Source organism: Nerophis lumbriciformis, linkage group LG10, assembly GCF_033978685.3.
Source record: "Nerophis lumbriciformis linkage group LG10, RoL_Nlum_v2.1, whole genome shotgun sequence".
In the NCBI taxonomy this organism is placed as follows: domain Eukaryota; kingdom Metazoa; phylum Chordata; class Actinopteri; order Syngnathiformes; family Syngnathidae; genus Nerophis; species Nerophis lumbriciformis.
Window position 1 is genome coordinate 17,117,774 of NC_084557.2, and position 20,769 is coordinate 17,138,542.

The window sequence follows — 20,769 nt, forward strand, 5'->3', positions numbered from 1 at the left end:
GTTTAAAAAAAAAAGAAAATATTAAAAATAAGTACAGTGCCCAATATAACTAGTTTGTTTCCCAATTCTTTAAAATGGACTGAAATTCCCCCAAAGTGATAAGTTCAGGTAACCTCAGATCCTCAGACATGAAGCCCGGCATGCTATTACAAGTATCCGGCGAGATGAAATAAATTTTTTGGCCTTGGTGGGACTTGCGGGAAGTTAGACTGGTCCCCCTGATGTGTAGGTCCCCTCTTGCAAAGGTAATGATCCTTCAGCAGGTCAACATACAAAAATTTTTTTTTACGACTTGTACTTCCTCTATTTAGTCAGATTTGATGTATTCTTGGCACTGTGCGCCATAGCCGACCCCTAACATACTGTGGTTTTGCCTTTGTTGAGGTGGAAATTGTTTTGTTCACTTTAATAAAAGGCTGGCTGTATTCCTTTAAGTACCTAGCGTTGAACAATTAATACAATTTTAATCACAATCTCAAGTTTGGCTGCCATGATTAAATGAGGGTAATCGTCGCCGAAATTAACATTTAAAAAGCAGGCTCCGCTGCAAGTAAAATCAAGAACTTTCACAACCACGGTGGCAGAGAACAGCCCTGTGAAGCGTGCGTCCGCCCACGCCAGAGGCCATTGTGTATGAGCACAAAACCTCAGCATCATGCCAAACTGAAACATTAACATTATTAGTATTATTAATATTAACAGACTTTTCCTGGGGTTTCTGCAGCCAATCGCTTTGTTTCTCCTAATTTCACTTGCCTTACTTCTGAAATGGCGACAGGTGTGGACAATATTGAAGACAGACGCTAGGACTGAGCGATATTGACCAAAACTGATATAACTGGTATTTTTAGGTTGTATTGCGGTATGAGATATATAACGGTATTTTAAACAAAGTGTTTAGTTTAAACTTAACTAGGGATGTCCCAATCCGATATTTGGATCGGATCGGCCGCCGATATATGCCTTATAATGCGTATCGGCAAGGCATGGGAAAATGCCGATCCAGATCCAGTTTTTAAAAAATTCCGGTCCGTGTTTTCCAACGCACCTATTTAAATAAATATTACATTCCACTTTTCTGCTGCTCCCTAATTTCCATTCCGCATTTCCCAGCACACCTTCAACACATCCACAGGTCTGTGGATTCTCACGAAGTTGCTTTTAGCTGCTGGCATTACACGACAGGCTCTTCTCACTCTTTCCTGTGTCTCCCTCTCACAGACAGCAAGCGCACCTTACATACGTCACATACTGTCACGTCATACGTCACACACGTATACTCCCTCCCCGAGCAGAGAGGTAGCAGCATGGCTAACGTTAGCTGTGATGCTAGCGCAGCCGTGCGAGCAATGTTCCCTCTTAAGGTGCGCGCCTGTGCAATTGCGCACTGCTCAAGCGTCCTCTGTGCACGGCAAATCTATGCCACGCACAAAATCAAATAAAAAAATAGGCGCATAACAATTTTCGACACACGGACACGACAGAAAACAGTTTTCGTCATCATTGTTCAAATATTGTAACGTCTGTCGAGACGCTTATCTCTGTTCGGTGCCACACCATCAAAATGCCGAGGCAAACATTTCCAGATCAACACCGTATAAAAAAAATAGTGATTTTTTTAGTTGTGATTTCCTTCTCTGCATGAAAGTTTAAAAGTAGCATATATTAATGCAGTATGAAGAAGAATGTTTTAATGTAGACACATAGAATCATCATACTGCTGTGATTATATGCATCAAGTGTTCATTCAAGGCTAAGGCAAAATATCCACATGTATATCTTGTATCGCGATATGGCCTTAAAATATCGCAATATTAAAAAAGGCCATATCACCCAACCCTAGTTTCAATGATGCCATTTCTGTTTGTCATGTATAATTTTGTCTATTTTGTGTTTATCCTTGAATAAACAGGTCAGTTTCTTGTTACCAACCATTGTGTATTATTCAAACTCTCCTAATTCAGCTGGCTTGTTGTTATCAAGAGTACTATAATCCGTTTCAACATGATTCTGACAACTAAGTAGGCTAAATAACTTTAAACTTTAATACATGCTCGGATAGGCCAGTATCGGTATCGGATCGGAAATGCAAAAACAATATCGTTATCGGATCGGAAGTGCAAAAACCTGAATCGGGACACCCCTAAACTCAACACCACATTACTGTTACTACTAGTGTTCTGAAAATGACTTAAAAAAAAAAAGTCATTAATTCTAATAAATTATAGTTACTCATTACTTAACCAAAATAAGTAATTTATTACTAATATAATACATTTTCAATACATGCAATTAATTACAAAGGAAAGTAATGAATGCGTTACTTTAAAAAAAACAAAAAACTTTAAATATGTCATATGCAGTTGAGAGAAATTTCATATGAGCAGCGTGTGCCTGCATGTATGTGCCTTTTTAAAGGCAGTGTCTGTTGTCAATCGATATGTGACGTCAGTGAGGGTTTCACCTTGTTAGTTTTAGCAGTTAGCAGTTAGCCGGCTGTATGTCGGCTCTGATGGTTGTTCTGTTGAATCTTTTCACCGGCTAGTGTTACCTCTGGTTAATAAATAGGAACCAGCAGCCGCTGGAGCTACGTCGGCTGTGCGTGAAGGCAAATGTATTATTACAAACTGATATTTACAAACTTGTTTGGTTTTTTGTTTTCTTAAAATTGTTGTTAAAGCCCTTACCTATGGAGGTTCTCATTCATCCAAGTCGTTGTCATCTTAAGATGTTCAATCGTTCGCAACTGGACAGCTTGGTTTGTCGTTTGACGTTTCGCCGCTCATTCGAGTAGGCTTCATCAGTTTGTGCTCATAGTTAGATTAGTCAGATCAAGTCCAACAGTTGGTGCCAAAACTCAAATACTTATACTCCAAAAACCAGGAGGGTTTCCCTGGGCAAGAATGGTTTCGCCCGATCGTATTGAGAAAAAAAACAACTGTGTGGAAGTTGCCCCCCCAGTGTGTTCTTCTGACTACCACACACTGTCACAAGATCCCGGTGTTCAGGGTTCAACAATGCTTCTATTGTGTATACGCTGCAGCACCTCCCTCGACTTTTCAGTCCCCGTCTCTCTTGCTCTTTGCTCTCCAGTGTCTCTCGCTCGCTCTCCAACGTCTCTCGTTCTGCTCTCCAACTCCAACCACACTCCTGCTCCCGGTCGCTACTGATAAGAACAACAGGTGATTAGTCAACTAGCCCCAGCTGGGGCATCTAATCACCCGTCAGCTGTGTTCCAAAGCCGGCCCTGGCACAGTCCGCTCCTGCAGCAAGCGCGCCGACCACGCCCCCCTCCACAAACTGTCTTAATGCAAACGAGCAATTCTACTGTCAAAGCCATCGACAGTCGTTGAAGTGTAATTTCCCCTCGTTTGCATTGGGGTATTGTGTGGCAGAACGATCGCTATGGATCAACTACTACCAGTCCAAAATAGTCAGAATCCCCCGTGTAATAATTCCATTCAATTGTAAACAAATGGCACCTTCTGGTCGATTTCTGCGACCAGAATGTTTCTAACTCCTGTTATTTGTTGGAGGCTAAAGTGCAGAGTCTTTTAGGAATGGTTGAAACGACGGTGTTGTATGTGGTAGACAGGTGGTGTCACAGACCACCTCCTCTGTTCAGGGATGGTTTTACAACCTTGACATAGATGTCTTCCCTCACTCCAAACCCTTGTATTGGATCTCATTCTATTGTGTAGGCGTACCTAATGATGGGGCCAGTGTGTGTGCTTCTGTCGTCCAATGCTCTGTTCCATGAAGGCAGTGTTCCACACTAATACACTTGGATTTTTAGGCTGCGTAAATCTGAGAAATACAGGACCCTTCCCCTCAGACCACAAGTTTCTTTTCAGTTTGGGGATGACGTGTCAAAGAAAATTAGTCTGAGCAAGAGCAATGTTCCCAGAATTGAAAGTCAGATTTTATTTTTTTCAGAAATATGTGTATATCACCAAATGGGCTGTCTATATTACACGATTATGTCAAACACCCTGCAATGGTCAGATTCTTTGGATAGATGAAACCAAAGTTTGAGAAAGATTGGAGAAAAATGTAGAGGAGAAACAAACCTATCAACCAATCAATCAATCAATCAATCAATGTTTACTTATATAGCCCTAAATCACAAGTGTCTCAAAGGGCTGCACAAGCCACAATGACATCCTCGGGTCAGATCCCACATTAGGGCAAGAAAAAGCTCAACCCAATGGGATGACAATGACAAACCTTGGAGGGGACCCCCCCCCACCCCCGACGACCGGTGCAATGGACGTCGAGTGGACCAGTTCATGATCTAAATGGCATTGGCATATATCTGCAAATTGAATGGGCTATTGATTACGTAAAAGCAGTAACAAGATGAACTCAGATGAATATAAAAGATTGTACGCTGAAAAACTGTGCTTCACATGCTATAATGTTAGAATGCACTTAATATATTGTTAGAATGTAATGCAAGTTTTTTTGTAGGGAAGTTTGAGAAATTATTTATTTAGAATTTACAAGCTGTTTTTCTAGCTTTCAGCAACTAATTAAAACAGGTGGTTGCTAAGAGACAATGCGTTACATCGCTAAAAGCTTCCCATTGATGCTCCCCAGACGGCGGAGCAACTTCTTTTCAGATCTGTCTCCCGCACACCTTGCTCATGTGAAGGACAGTGCGGATGCTCACACCAGAACTACCAACTCTTAACACCATGGCGGCCGTAACTGTTCCCTGTGCCTTTGGCAACGCCACGACCACCTCGGAAGTCAGCACGGGGCAGGGAGAGCATGTTAGCGGCAAAAAGGAGCCTGAACGCGGGAGCGACCAGAGGAAACGGGAGAGTAGGCTTGTGAGTCAAAACACTATCCTGGAGAAAACCCATGAGTTCTTCAAGGTTTGCGACATTGAGAAAAAGGGCTTCATCAACCGACAGGACATGCAGGTGAGAGATAAATCATGTACAAACTTTGATAATGCTGTTTTCTGTGGACTGATATTCGAAAATGCTAAGTGTTTGATCTAAATATCAGGCTATCCGTTGTTTAATGGCAATGTCTTAAAAGCACTGTTCTCTTATCAGTGATGCCGAACAGGACATTGCATACACACGTTTGCTTTATTCAAAGCTGCATAATGCAGAGTAAAGGGAAGGTGATAAACAAGAGGTGAATATAGAGAGCCATGTGACTGCTTTGTGGTCCAAGCCCTCCACTCACATTATTGTGCAGATTCTCTTGGTGTCCTCAGATGTTGGTCCTCACTGTTGCAAATCCATTGATGAAGCACTTGTGGGCCTTAACACACACAAAAGAGCTTTGATATCACAGCCCGCTCTAAAGAGGCTCACAGAGCACCACTCGATGTTGTTTTTTTGCCGTACGACAATATTGCTTACAGTTTCAGCTGCGCATTTTCACGGCTTTGAATTATGCTGTGCCATTATGTAATGCATGTGTCCCTCCCAGATAATACACTTAACAAGAACAGCTGAGAATCTGACAGAGATCACATGCGTTCCCTGTATCTCCACCCTGGATTATATGGGTGGCCTCTGTCAACATTTGCAGCAGTGTAAACATGTCCCAAAAATGCACTGCCCTACACAGGTGTGGCTATGTTGGCTTTTTTGGTAAATACTCCAGCAGTTATTATGTCATGAATTGTTGCATAACCCTCATGGATTCAACCTTTAGTTAAGAATTATTTCTAAGACAATAGTGTATTATTCTGCACATCCAAGTTCTGTCAAACGGGTACTTTCAATACTTGAAGATTTACTAAAGACTGACAAAATTCTCTACAAGAATTAAAGGGATTCACCATATTGACCTGAATATAAGACAATCCTTGATGTAATGCTACGCACATTTTTCAAAGCCTGTTTTGTGAAAAAATATTTTTGGAGGCAAAATCAATTTTTCTGTCAGATAGGGAGTTGTAAAAATTTATCATATTTCTGTCTGGTTTGATGATGCTTCATTAATCATAATAACGAATATACTTTCTCTGTTGTTCGCCAACTTGCCCAATCTTTGAGACACTATTTTCAAACAGATCCATGTCCCAGCTACATTTATTCTGGTTGCGTGCGTGTCTGTGTGTGTGTGGCAGGAAAAAAAACCTCTGACTTGCTTAGGAAGAAGATTTTTTTTTCTTGGTGTTACTTGCTGAATTGCATTTACAAATGACTAGATCACCGATATTAGATGGGCCATTTTTTTAAATCGTCTATTTATATAAATACTGTAAGTACCCACTAAAATACGTGGGTGTTCATTGTTTTAGCCCTTGTGCAAACTATTGTAGTAGATTACATTATAATTAGGGATGCACTGTATTTATTTTTATGTACTAATGATGTATCAATTCCTTGGAATAGCTTGCCATTTTTTCAAACGACTCTCTAAATGGTTCCTGCTGGTGAGGATTTACTACATGTTTAGTGACAACATGGCGATGCCTTTTTTAACAAATATTTATCTCAACATTCTATTGTTAGATGGAGGAATGTGTGCAACCAAAAAATAATCTTTATGTTGTGTTCTTTTGATTAATTCCCTCAAAGCATTGTGCCAGCCATCTTTTTAATGTGGGTAAAGTATTGCATTTATTCAGCTTGAAAAGTGTCTTTGCAGCTGTTCAGTGGTCAATCATTGAAAACTGAACTATAGCTCCACTGGGAAAACACCAGATGTTAAAATCCACAGGTATTTATCTGTATTTAACATTAATCTAATGATAAGTTTATTGAATTGATAAAATAAATCAAGGACTTCACGGTGGCAGAGGGGTTAGTGCATCTGCCTCACAATACAAAGGTCCTGAGTAGTCTTGGGTTCAATCCCGGGCTCGGGATCTTTCTGTGTGGAGTTTGCATGTCCTCCCCGTGACTGAGTTCCCTCCGGGTACTCCGGCTTCCTCCCACTTCCAAAGACATGCACCTGGGGATAAGTTGATTGGCAACACTAAAAAATTGGCCCTAGTGTGTGGATGTGAGTGTGAATGTTGTCTGTCTATCTGTGTTGGCCCTGCGATGAGGTGGCGACTTGTCCAGGGTGTACCCCGCCTTCCGCCCGATTGTAGCTGAGATAGGCTCCAGCGCCCCCCGCGACCCCAAAGGGAATAAGCGGTAGAAAATGGATGGATGGAAAATAAATCAAATAACCATCAGTTATTGTTATACCCATAATGGTGTGTAAGGCCTGCCCGTATCAGTTCTAAGTAGCAGTTGCTATATCTGCATTGTTGTCATTGTCTTTGGGGGTGTGTTCTTGCCAATAACAGCTGTTTTTTTTTGTTGTCATGTAAAATAGCGGCTGCATGGCGAACTCCCTCTCAATGCAGACGAGTTGGAGAAAGTGTTTGACACACTTGATTCTGACAGCAATGGATATCTCACCCTCAATGAGTTCTCCACTGGCTTTAGTATGTTCCGTTGTATGCTCTTGATCACAGTGCAGCTTGCAGTCTCATGTTTTGAATCTCACATTTTCTAGGTGAATTTCTGTATGGCAGGAAGATATCTTTAACTGAAAACGTGGAGAATAAACCACTTTGTACAAAGTCTTCAGAGGTTCTCTACCAAAATCGGTGGGGAGAGAGCCCTGCAATTTCAGAGGATGATGAGGAGAAACATTTTTCCATGCTAATGGAGAGCCTAGGAGCCAACAATGTCTTTGAAGAGTGAGTATGGACATGTACTCTATTATAATTTCTTTCAATACTTGGTTTGCAACCTCAATTATTTAGTTTACCCTGTGAACTTTGCTTATAAATACGTAATTGAATTGCAGTGTATAAACTTTGACCTACACATTGTAAATGTGTAAAATCGACAATTATCACTATTTATATCATCAGATACTTCTGTAATTGTTTGCCATACTTTCATTTATATGTGGCAGCTCACGAAAAATAAATCTGGACCGCCACAAATACGTTTGTCGCTACCTGTTTGCTCTTACTCATAAACACATAACCATGTGACTGTGGCTTATTATTAAAGCACATACAGTATTGGTCTTCTCAACGAGCAGCACGTCTTGCTGTACCCCCACTCTCCAGGCACAGGCCCAGTCTTGCTTGTGACATTTGAAAAACAAAAAAAAAGAAGAAACAAAGAACGTTTGTTTGTATTTTCAAACATATTAGTTTTGCGTTTCATGTTTTTGCTAACCTTTTGTCTCTCCCGCATAGCATCCTTATCCTTACATTAATTACATACAATGATGCATATTAGACAATGATGTCATTTAGCGCACCACCGACAACCCACTGCCGCAGATAGATTGCAGTACTGTGGGAAACACTGCGATTGTAGATAGATCTCTGCAACAACATATGCAAAACATGATGGGTATGTCGTACAGTTGCCATATTTTGCCATAAAAGTATATAGTTTTGCCAGATTTCGCAGTTTTAAGTATTAGGGTATACTATTTTCATAACCGCAATCACAAAGAAATTGAAATATAAAATACAAATTGAAATTCCTAATAATTACAGTGCAACTTTTTTCAAGACTTTCGTATGTGGATTAAAAACAACACATTATTGTACTTTTAATCAGTATCATTGATATGTGTATTATATTACTCGATTTCTTTTTGGTTACATGCAAATATGAATATGTATAACAATATCGAGAACAATTGTTCAATGAAGTACAGTACATTTCTTTAAATAGGACACAGGGGTTGTGAACTATGGAATCTTAGAGTGTGCATTCAGAAATAAAAATGAAGTAAAATTCAAAAGAGAGTATTTTCAAGTAAGATCATCCATCATAACCTATAAAGTTGAGCTCGGATTTTAGGTTATTGTCATAATTAGTCCTGCTTTAATGTGTGTCATTGTGTTTTACTAATAACTACTTTAGGGGCGGCATGGCGTAGTGGGTAGAGCAACCGTGCCAGAAACCTAAGGGTTGCAGGTTCGCTCCCCGCCTCTTACCATCCAAAAAAAAAAAAAATCGCTGCCGTTGTGTCATTGGGTGGGACACTTCACCCTTTGCCCCCGGTGCCACTCACACCGGTGAATTGAATGATGAATGATAGGTGGTGGTCGGAGGGGCCGTTGGCGCAAATTGCAGCCACGCTTCCGTCAGTCTACCCCAGGGCAGCTGTGGCTATGAAAGTAGCTTACCACCACCAGGTGTGAATGATTGATGGGTTCTACATGTAAAGCGACTTTGGGTACTTAGAAAAGCGCTATATAAATCCCAGTTATTATTATTATTACTTTTCCCCAATAAAACTTAACTCCTAAACATGCTAATCTATGATGCTTGTTAACACCCTCATATCATCAGTCCAGCAGAGATGCGTAGTTTGTGGGCCCAGCTACGCCGGGACGAACCACACCTTTTATCCAATTTTGAGGACTTCTTAGCAAGAGTGACATCCCAGATCATCGTTGCGAACCAGGAGAAAAGGGACATGGAGAGCGCTCTTAAAAGGTCAGGAGATATCTTTGAAGTATACTGAGCTTATCAGGGCTCTGTTATATTGACAGTACAGCCAAATCTCATGCAGATGTATTGATGCATAAAACAACCTAAATATTTCAGTGTATTAACTTGCCTGTTGTTTTACAGTGCATCCAGAAAGTATTCACAGCGCTTCACTTTTCCCACATTTTGGTATGTTACCTTTTTCCAAAATGGAATTAATTCATTTTTGTCCTTAAAATTCTGCACACAATACCCCATAAGGACAATGTGAAATACAAAAATAAATAAAGCAAATGTATTAAAAATAAAAAAAAAATACAAATGCACATGTACATACGTATTCACAGCATTTGCTCAATACTTTGTTGATTCACCTTTGGCAGCAATTACAGCCTCAAGTCTTTTTGAATATGATGACACAAACTTGGCACATTAATTTTTGGGCAGTATCGACCAGTCCTCTTTGCAACACCTCTCAAGCTCCATCTGGAGAATAATTGGTTTTAATCCACGATGTCTTTGTACATTGCTGCATTCATCTTTCACTCTATCCTGACTAGTCTCCCAGTTCCTGCAGCTGAAAACCACCTCTACAGCATGATGATGCCACCACATGAATGCAGCAATGTACAGAGACATTCTGGAAGAAAACCAACGCTTCCCATCTAATCTGATGGAGCTTAAGATGTGCTGCAAAGAGGAATAGGCAAAGAAAAATGGGCGAAAATGCCAAAAGATAGGTGTGCCAAGCGTGTGGCATCGTATTCAAAAAGACTTGAAGCTGTAATTGCTGCCAAAGGTGCATTATCAAAGTATTGGGCAAAGGCTGTAAATACTAATGTACATGGGATATTTTGTTTTTTCGGGGTATTGAATGCACAAGGGTGAGAACAAAAAAGCTGTTACTCAATTTTGGAATAAGGCTGTAACATAAGATGAGAATAAAGTGAAGCGCTGTGAATACTTTTTACAGATGCACTGTACATGCATGCCTTACGTTTGTGAAATGCAAAGAGTGCCATCCATACAAATATAACTTCTAATAGGAAAGCAGCTACACACGATGATGAGATCCAGCGCCTTTATGAGGAAATGGAGCAGCAAATCAAGAATGAAAGAGATCGCCTTGTGCTGCAGGTAAGACAAATATTAATATTTTAAAATTCTATCAAATGCAGCATCTCATTTTGAGCTCTTTTGCTTGCGCAATCCTTTTTTTTAATGTCTGCACTGAAGGACGACAAGAAGTTTGTGTCTCGCAGTCAAGACCTTGAGAAACAGCTTACCACCAAGGAGAAAGAGTTGGAGCAGCTTTTTCAGAAGCAGAGGAGGGTGAGTGACAAGTGCACAGCGACTGAATTTGCACCTCAATATATTTTCTCGGCAGGCGTGTGTAAAATTCTAAATTTGGAATTTCAATTCAATTCAGGTGAGAAATTTGAATTTGAATTGAATTGGGTTCATCCCACAATATGTTGAATCTGAATGTGGGTTCTGAGCCGAGGATGTTGTTGTGGCTTGTGCAGCTTTGAGACACTCGTGATTTAGGGCTATATACATCAACTTTGATTGATTGAATCAGAATTGAAATTATAGGATGCACAATCCAATTAATTACATTTTAGAGAAATTTATGATAGATAAATAACAGAAATAATTTATCATTTTTAACAAAGGTTTGGGCCTAAACACTAAAATTAAACACACATTCCCTCAATTTTGAAGTGTTTTTCTCCAATTTCCCATAATTTGAAAGTGTAATGCCCATGTATTTTTAGTGGTATACCTGCAAAATTGGCTAAAATACTAACATGATCAAACTTGGTGTGCCAGCGAACTACTTGTTCACGTCTTTACAATCAAGTTATACAGTAGTGCTATTAGTTAATGAGGTCCATGTATAACTATAAAGCAAATTTTAATTTAAAAAAGATTTTAAGATTTTTACTGCTGCTAATTGTATTTGCATATTGATGTGATCAGTGTTGCAGGAGATGACATCAGGCTATTGAATAATAATCACATAATCCTATTATATTCAACTGCAATGTGATTTCTTTACCACCACTGGCCTCAACCACAGCTGGAGCATCAGTGCAAGGATCTTCACAATGAGCAACATGTGACCAAGGTGGAGAATGTGAAGCTGAAGAAGACAAACGATGATCTCGCAAAGGAACTGGATCACACCAGTCAAGAGCTGCTCTCGGCACAGGAACAGCTGGGTCTGCTTCACCAGCAGTACACCTGGGTCCATGAAGAGAAGGAAATGTGAGTAACAATATTTAGGTCTTTCCTGCTGTTTTGGCCTTTTTATGTTCCTCCCCCCATCCACCCCCAAATGAAGCAATTATATGACACAACCTAACAGTACTTATGGCAATTCTAACACTGCATGTAATGTATCGCTCAGGGAAATCTACAGACTAACAGAGGGACTGCAGCGAGAGCGAGCAAGCCTTCTCAAACAGTTGGACCTGATGAGGTTTGAATACACTTTAGCTGCTTGTAACTGTAACTGTATTTCAACTTACATCTCTAACTCTTATTCTACTGACATGTCATGTTTATCTCTAACAAACCTTGTCTGCATTTGCTGAGTTATGTGGATACATGTGCTGTTTTTTAGGCCATACATTATTGCTATGTCAACAAGCATATCAAGCATATACACTACTCACAAAAAAGTATTAATCTGCCGGGGGGTATTACAGAATGAACTTAAGATACTATAAACTGTAACAGGAATATTTGACCTTTACATTTTTAACAACAGATGTCCTGATCATAGGATTGGATCAGAGGCCGATATTCGCCTTTTTTTTAACTGATCGCCGAATGGCTGATTAGCTGTTACACCCAGCCGATCTTTACCACAGCTGTGTTCCAGTGTTTATATGACTAAAGATTGTACTCGCGTGAAAGATTCCTTCAAAAGGGATGCATGCTCAGGGAGAGACAATTATATTTCCATAATCCATGTTACACACATGCAGGAGTTGTATGAATTCTAGAAGGGTGTGTATTTTGCCAGAACACCGACTGGAATTTGCGAGCAAGCTGCAACAAATAGTTGTGTATCTACAGTGCAAAGCTGCTTCTAAGATACTAATATTCACCACTATGACCTAAAATAAATTTGAGGTTTCTTCCAATTATCATTATTACTGGAGGTTGAGAGAAAAAGGAATGGCTAAGCATGCCGCATTCACACACCATTGCACACACACACATACATGCGCACATACTGTATGCAAACAAACACACACACTTGTTTGACACAAGAAGCTAACACCTGAAGCTTCAATGTAAAGTTGGGGCCATTGAACCAAAGGTCGATACCATCGATACCCAGTATAGTAAAACAGTACTAATACTAACAATACTGTTCTTATTATTACAACATATTTTTGGGGGTCGGTTTTGTAATTGTTTTCAAATTCAGAGATTAAGTGTCTGGATACAGGAAATCTTTGAGGGCAACACCCAAATGATTTAAATGGTAGCTAGTAGTTTTTGATTTTGTTTAGTTATTGTGCAACAGTTATTTTATTTTGTTCCGCCCGATTGTAGCTGAGATAGGCTCCAGCGACCCCAAAGGGAATAAGCGGTAGAAAATGGATGGATGGATGGATAAGCTTTATAAAAAATGTGTTACTGTGTTTACTTTAATTACTTCCATCCATCCATCCATTTTCTACTGCTTATTCCCTTTGGGGTCGCGGGGGGCGCTGGAGCCTATCTCAGCTACAATCGGGCGGAAGGCGGGGTACACCCTGGACAAGTCGCCACCTCATCGCAGGGCCAACACAGATAGACAGACAACATTCACACTCACATTCACACACTAGGGCCAATTTAGTATTGCCAATCAACCTATCCCCAGGTGCATGTCTTTGGAGGTGGGAGGAAGCCGGAGTACCCGGAGGGAACCCACGCAGTCACGGAGAGAACATGCAAACTCCACACAGAAAGATCCCGAGCCCAGGATTGAACCCAGGACTACTCAGGACCTTCGTATTGTGAGGCAGACGCACTAACCCCTATCTTATAATTGTTTTTTTTATTTGTTAGTATTGTGGCAAATCAGACGCTATATTAAATTTGTGGTATTGAAAGCTACAAACATGTTTTTTAACAAAATAAAATAACTGTTGCACAATAACTAAACAAAATCAAAAACTACTAGCTACCATTTAAATCATTTAATTACCTGCTGTACATAATTTTGACTTTTATAATCTATTGTCAAAGTATCGGATCGGGACTCAAAATCGGAACAGATTTGAGGAAATCGGGATTGGAGGCCAAATATGTTGATCGGGACATCCTTACTTGTAACTACAGGTTAATGCACATGCTTAATTTTACTGTTCAGCTTCTTTTTAGAGAAAAGAAAATTGTGCAAAAACATGTGCATTCAAAAGTCTAGAAAAGGTCAAATTTGGTTCACTTTAAGGTTCTAATGCTTTTTCTGTTCATCCTGAAGTTTCACCCAAAATCCAAATAATCCCTAAGTGTTGGATTGCAACACTTGCATCCTTTTCAATGTATTTTCTTTCTTGCAGGGAAATGAACAAACATTTGCGGGACGAAAAAGACAGTGTCTTTCAGGTTTGTGTTGCATTTAAACATTTTTCACAAGTGTTTTTCACTGCAGCCTCGTGGGTGGAAAAAACAATGAAGGTGATGACTCCTGTTTTGTCTACAGAAACCAAACAATTGTATGAGAACAGGATTCCAGCCAAAGTCTTTACCTAATGTTGGGACATACACTTACTTACCGTCTTGCCCAGAGATAATCAGAGGTTCCCTTCAGAGGATCATCTCCATTGAGGAGGACCACCTGCCACACTTGCTGCAGCCCCAATCGCCTCTTGAACCATTTACTGAAGGAGAGGAATCAACCGACCAGGAGGATTGTATAGACTTGGTGATGAGCGATATTTACCCATCTTCTGCTCAGCCGCAACGGTCAGAAGGAATTGGAGAAACAAGTCAGATTGCAACGTCTCTGAGGTGTCAACCTGTTGGCAAGGAGACTAGCATAAATGTAAGCCCATCTTTGACTGATTGCCTCCCTACACTCCTTCATTTAATGCATGATTTTTGGAGGAGGAAGGTGAACCATCACCGCCTGACCGCCTCTTCAAGATTGTCCTGGTGGGGAACTCCAGTGTCGGAAAGACCTCCCTCCTGCGACGGTTTTGTGACGACTGCTTTCACCCTGACACCTCTGCCACTGTTGGTATGTATAATTCACATGCATTTTGGTGCTATTATCAGCTCATCGATTTACACATCAAATGTGTCCGTAATTACTTATATTTGTTGTTGCGTTTCCTTTTTACCATGACATAAAAGTAGCAAAGTTAAGACTCACCTAACTCAAGCCCACTTTACCAAATTGGGATGGCTTAGAGTTGAGGAATCAGTACACCAAATCGCAATGTGCCTGGTATTCAAAATACTCAGAGAAACTGTCTCCAAGTACCTGTCGAACTATTTCACCAGAGTAAGTGATGCTCACAGGTACTACACGAGAGGGACATCCTCAGACCTCACTGCCCCCCAAATTCAAGACTCTCATGGGGAAAATATGCATTGTATTATTTTGCCACCACACAGTGGAATGCACAACCAACAGACCTTAAAATTTGAACTTCCCTACTAAATTTTAAAACTGCCATAAAGTCATGGCTCAGCTCAACCTCTACCTGATCTGAACCAAAATTGATCCTCTGCAACTTTCCGAAGCATCAAACAGGTTTATGTGTGATTATAGTGTATATATATTTTCTCATTCTGTTTTGCACACTCTTGGAGTCAACATGTGCATAGTCATGTACATAGTATCATGTACATAGTTTATATAGCCCCCCATTTTTTGTATATATTGTTTTTCAAATCACCTAACATTTATACTGTGTATATGTACATAATTTATCAATTTTTGAACATAATTTTTTATATACATGTTACAAGTTATATATATTTTATTATTGAATGTATCAAATGTGATTAATATTTAATGGACCACAATGGAAACAAGCCTTTTGGCTTTTTGTGCCATCCATTTGCCTTTTAAAAGCATTACATGGATTCGATTCTTTAAGATGTCAATAAACTTCTCAATCAACCAATCAATCAAAACTTCATGCTGATGTGTGCAGGTATAGACTACTGTGTGAAGGCTATAATAGTCGACAACAGCCAGGTGGCGCTGCAGATCTGGGATACAGCGGGACAAGAAAGGTAACATCAATTAGTCACAGATTTGAATTTCCCTACCTTCAGTAATTTTTTCATGTAGTTTGGTATTGAAGTTAATGTTCTAATTAAAACATAATAAAAAAATGAGGCTGTTTTTACTGATGTACTGTACAAAAAAAGCTTGTTTTATTATTTTGCTGAGCATTTAGTTTTTTTGTGCAACATGTTGCTGGTCCCACACAAGAACAAGGCCACTCTTTGGATTTTGTATATAAATAAAGTGGATTGAATGAAATGTTTCTCTTTTAGAAATGCACTATTTTAAAATCTTTGTCTTTTTTTTCTCCGCGGTCAGGTATCGAAGCATAACCAAACAATTTTTCCGCAAAGCTGACGGTGTGGTTCTGATGTACGACATAACAGTTGAGCAGAGCTTCACGGCAGTCAGACACTGGCTGACAAGTGTCAAGGTAATGCTGACTCAGATTTGCCCTCATTAAACGTACTCAAAGAATAAATGTTCAAAATGCCGACGTTTTAATTCAGTATGACTTTCTCTTCCGATTTATAGGAAGGAGCTGGGGACAGCATCGCTCTAATGTTGTTGGGAAACAAAACTGACATACAGATTGAAAGACAAGTTCAGAAATCAGTGGGTGAAATGCTAGCAAAGGTGTGTTGTCAAGCTTCCCTTGTGGTGTCATCAACTTAAGTTCTATAGCGGTGGTCAGCAACCCGCGGCTCTCAAACTGCATGCGGCTCTTTAGCGCCGCCCCGAGTGGCTCCCTGGACCTCTTTCAGAAAAAGATTAAGAAAAAACATATTTTTTGTTTTAATATATTTTCTGTAGGACACAAACCTTCCTAATTTTTTAGAAATCCCACTGTTTTTATTAAACATGCTTCACTGATGAGGGTATTTGGAGAGCGCCGTTTTGTCCTTCTAGTTTCAGCAATCCTTGAACTCATCGTAGTTTGTTTACATGTACAACTTTCTCCGATGCTGCCACAGAAAGACTTGTTTTATGCCACTTCTTCTTTGTCTCATTTTGTCCAAATGTTTTATGCTGTGCGTGAATGCACAAAGGTGAGCTTTGTTGATATTATTCACTTGTTGGAGTGCTAATCAGGCATATTTAGTCAGTGCACGACTGCAAGCTAATCAATGCTAACATGCTATTTAGGCTAGCTATTTGTACATATTACATCATTATGCCTTGTTTGTAGGTATATTTGAACTCCTTTAATTTCATTTACTTATGTCCTCTGTGTATTTAATCTATATTTACATGTCTCATGACACATTATCTGTATGTAATATTGGTTGCATTTCTGATAGTTGTTTGTGTGCCATGTTGTTCCAAACCACAGCAAATGTTACCCAGCTCGCAAAGATTGTAATAAATCCATTAGAAGAAGACAGCCTGCCGCTTCCTTTAACTTGGACACACGCATCTATACCTTTGGCCATTCTGAGCCAGTCATTTCCAGGAGTTATCTCACCCTCTGAGAAGACTCCGTTTTACTAATGATTTCCAATTTTGTTATAGTGTGTAGAATAAAAATTAAAATACGGCATTTCTGTCAACGAAGATTTGTGTCAGCCTTTGATAGTAGGCTAATATAGCTAATATATACACTTACATCATGTGTTGTCTCCATTATAACACTTATTTTTTTGCGGTTCCAGACAGATTTTTTTTTAGTATTTTTGATCCAATATGGCTCTTTCAACATTTTGGGTTGCCGACCCCTGTTCTATAGTTTACATAGAGGGCCATGGGAGCCATTTGCAGCACAGTGGCGCATGTGGTTCTGTGTTTAAATCCCGTCTCGGACCTCTCTGTGGAGTTTGCATGTTTGCTCATGTGTGCGTTGATTTACTCTTACTTGGATTTTATCCCACAGAGAGAAACATACATATGTGTAATGTGTGTCTTTTGCAGGACTGTGAGATGACTTTCTTTGAGTGCAGCGCACGCTCGGGACATAATGTAATGGAGGCCATGTTTCATCTAGCCAGGTGAGCAAAATCTATTCATTTGTTGTTGGGTCAGTTCTTGCAACAGCAAAATAAAGTAAAACATTGTTCTATACAGTTTACAAAGTATGATGAAATTTTGGGTCAGTGAAGTAAATGTTGTTTTCCAATATCACAATACAATACATATATAGTAGTTTTTTGTACATGAGACTGTTAATGTAAAGCCTGCCTTTTGCACAACAACCTTACTGTATCAAAGTGCTCATGTAATCAATGTGTCTGGTAAAATTATGGAATGGAACAAGGAGCGGGTGCAACTGCAAGTATCTTAGTTTTACTTGTGTTAGTGACAGTTTAGTGCAGAAGTATGTAAGTTCAAATGGGACAAAATTAAATTGATATTTAAATAATTACTTAATGTGTCCTTAATTAATTATAATTGGAATTAAATACATGCGTTTAATACATCATTAAATAATTTCATATAAAATTACATTCAATTATTCAATCATTTATTAATGATTTATTTCATTATTTCATGATTCAATTTTTGTTCATTATACCACAATTTAGATTTTGACGGATACAATAATTCACAGAGCACTGACTCACAGGTTCATAAAATAATCAATTAAATAATAAAATGAAATGAAATTTAAAAAAAAAAATTGAAATAATTAATATAAACATGAAATCATTTTATCATAAAATAATTAATAATTAAATTAAGAAATCAAAAATGTAATTATGAAAGAATTATTAAAATCTTGAAATAAACAAATCATGAAAAATGAAATTAATAAATTGTGAAATAACTGAATATTTAAATAAATAATTAAATCAATATGTAATTTAATAATACATTAAATAAATAATGTACACATTTAATAACACATGTAAGTATTTCATTCCAAATATACTTGTTTAATGACACATTTAAGTATTAATTCACAGACTTATTTATTTCATTTGTCCTATTTGACCCTCCATACAGTGGTGCCCAAACGTTTTGCCTCTCAGGGCCACGTTTAAATTTTGCCAATGGGCTACGGACAAAAGACGATATACGATGTAGGATTGAGGAGTTTTGCCCCATGCTGCCATATAAGGTATTGGAGATTGTAATGTTGAATGAATGGCAACTACATAGCTTTGTAGACATGCCATCAATGATTGTGTGAGCTTGAAATAGGTCAGTATGACTATGTATTGAATTTGAATTTTATGTGGTTGACCTGCCTAACTTCTGTGAAGGCAGTTTGGGTTCAGTTTCCAACCGTGTTTTCCTCAGAAGCACATGTCAATTGTGGCAGTGGAGGCGGGTAGATGACATTATGACTCATAATTATGAGTGATCGTGCTTTCGTGTTAGTCGCCAAAACTGTCAGATAAGACCAGAAATTGCATACAAACAAAACAAACATCTAAAGGAGTCTGAATAAAATTGATTCAATATACTTAATGGTTAATTCATCATGGATATATACAATATGTACAGCCACGCTAGCTGGCCTTTAAAAAAATATATAGAGTATCAAAATTATACATCTATTCATGGTGTGACTACTGTACAATACAATTATAAGAAAGCACTTATCAAATGTAAACAAAAAGCTAGCGGATGATAATAATTATATAAATAAATATACAGTCGAGGTTACTGTGGTTATACAGTGTTCAATACCGGGATATAGTGGAATATACCTTAGGTCAGGAAAAAACACAGAGGCTATTTCATCCCTACAAGCCTGTTTTACAGGTTTCCCTGCTCTTCAGGGGATTTTATTGAATAAAAGTCAATAACATTTAAAATTGTATTGAATAAAATTAAATAAAATCCCCTTAAAAACAGGGAAACCTGCGAAACAGGCTTGTAGGGATGAAATAGCCTCTGTGATTTTTTTCTGACCTAACGTAAATAAGTATACATATAATTATCGGCACCCCACGGCAGCATGTGGAGATCCTTGGGACTCCCAGGGAAGTGGGCCTCCAAAGGGATAATTAGCTTCTGTAGTTTGCTGGTGTCATCAAGTTTTAAAGTCCATAAGCAAAGCACTGCTTGAGTCATGCTGCCATCCTACTGAACTCTTATACTGCTATTATAAGTATTTAGAAATAAATTTAAAAAAAACTTTTTATGAATGAATGGTTTTACATACCTGCCAACTACTCCGGTTTTCCCGTAATTAGTACGGTTTTCATCAACCTATTCCGGGTTATGGTTGCAGTGATAAAAAATACGGTTTTTCATTAATTTAAAAAAAATTTTTTTTTTAAATGCGCGAGGCTATTTATAGCACCGCTGCCAAGCACGAGGCACCTGTTGCCATTGTTTCCAAACGAGCGAACGATCATGGAATCAGCCGGAGAAAAATCGCAAACGAGTCTTAAACCGAAACGAAAACTGCAGTCATTCCGTGAAGAATATTCAAAAGCCTATCCGGGAATAATTATCCGTTCCAAAAAGGGTGAAAACTACGCGAAGTGCACCTTGTGCAGACAAGATTTTTCGATCGGACACGGAGGAATTAGCGATGTAAAAGACCACGTTGGGACAAAAGAACACAAGTCTAATGCCGTTGCTAGCGATACAAGTGGAAAACTTTCAACGTTTTTCGGATTTTAGCCACAAAAAGGTAATGACACCAATGTTATCTATTGGAATTGTTTAGTACTGTTATACTGTTAAAAGTGTTTATACTATTTATGCTTTCAAGTCCAAGTTGAAGAAATCTTGTTAAATGTTGACAGCATAACTACCAAAATACAGAAGTATGTCCTTAATATTTTTGCAGTGCTATTTCTGTTGAAAAGTTAAAATGATTACATTAGAGATGTGATGTGCCACTTTTCAAGTGTCTGATGGCTTAAATTAATTTTCATTAATTTTTCATATTTTGAATTCTTTTGAAAGGCTTACAAAAAAACTACATTTGAATTGTAATTCCATGCTATTGACAGGACTATTAATTTTAATGAAGTTAGCTTACCATGTTTACAGTATGATAATTGTGATAGAAATGTGAATTTTAGGCACAGAATATTTTATACAATTGAACAAGGCAGTAGATTATACAAGCTTGGACAGAAAGTTAATAATGACACCAATTTTTTTTTAATGGAATTGTTTAGT

General features: G+C 38.6%; 1 protein-coding gene across 2 annotated transcripts in view; it reads left to right on the plus strand.

Moving 5' to 3' along the window:
* The window catches only part of cracr2aa (calcium release activated channel regulator 2Aa), a 37,692-nt gene that overhangs the window by 13,220 nt on the left and 3,703 nt on the right, over positions 1–20,769 (plus strand). Inside the window, exons 2-16 of one of the 2 annotated variants that reach the window (XM_061970160.2) lie at positions 4,600–4,928; positions 7,300–7,411; positions 7,483–7,669; positions 9,297–9,443; positions 10,484–10,574; positions 10,674–10,769; positions 11,521–11,708; positions 11,851–11,922; positions 14,006–14,051; positions 14,149–14,490; positions 14,553–14,685; positions 15,611–15,692; positions 16,006–16,120; positions 16,222–16,323; positions 17,596–17,672. In XM_061970160.2, the coding sequence (XP_061826144.1) occupies positions 4,665–4,928; positions 7,300–7,411; positions 7,483–7,669; positions 9,297–9,443; positions 10,484–10,574; positions 10,674–10,769; positions 11,521–11,708; positions 11,851–11,922; positions 14,006–14,051; positions 14,149–14,490; positions 14,553–14,685; positions 15,611–15,692; positions 16,006–16,120; positions 16,222–16,323; positions 17,596–17,672 (2,054 nt within the window). In that variant the 5' untranslated portion in view covers positions 4,600–4,664. The remainder of the gene's footprint in view (positions 1–4,599; positions 4,929–7,299; positions 7,412–7,482; positions 7,670–9,296; positions 9,444–10,483; positions 10,575–10,673; positions 10,770–11,520; positions 11,709–11,850; positions 11,923–14,005; positions 14,052–14,148; positions 14,491–14,552; positions 14,686–15,610; positions 15,693–16,005; positions 16,121–16,221; positions 16,324–17,595; positions 17,673–20,769) is intronic. The other variant, XM_061970161.2, reaches the window with a different exon arrangement.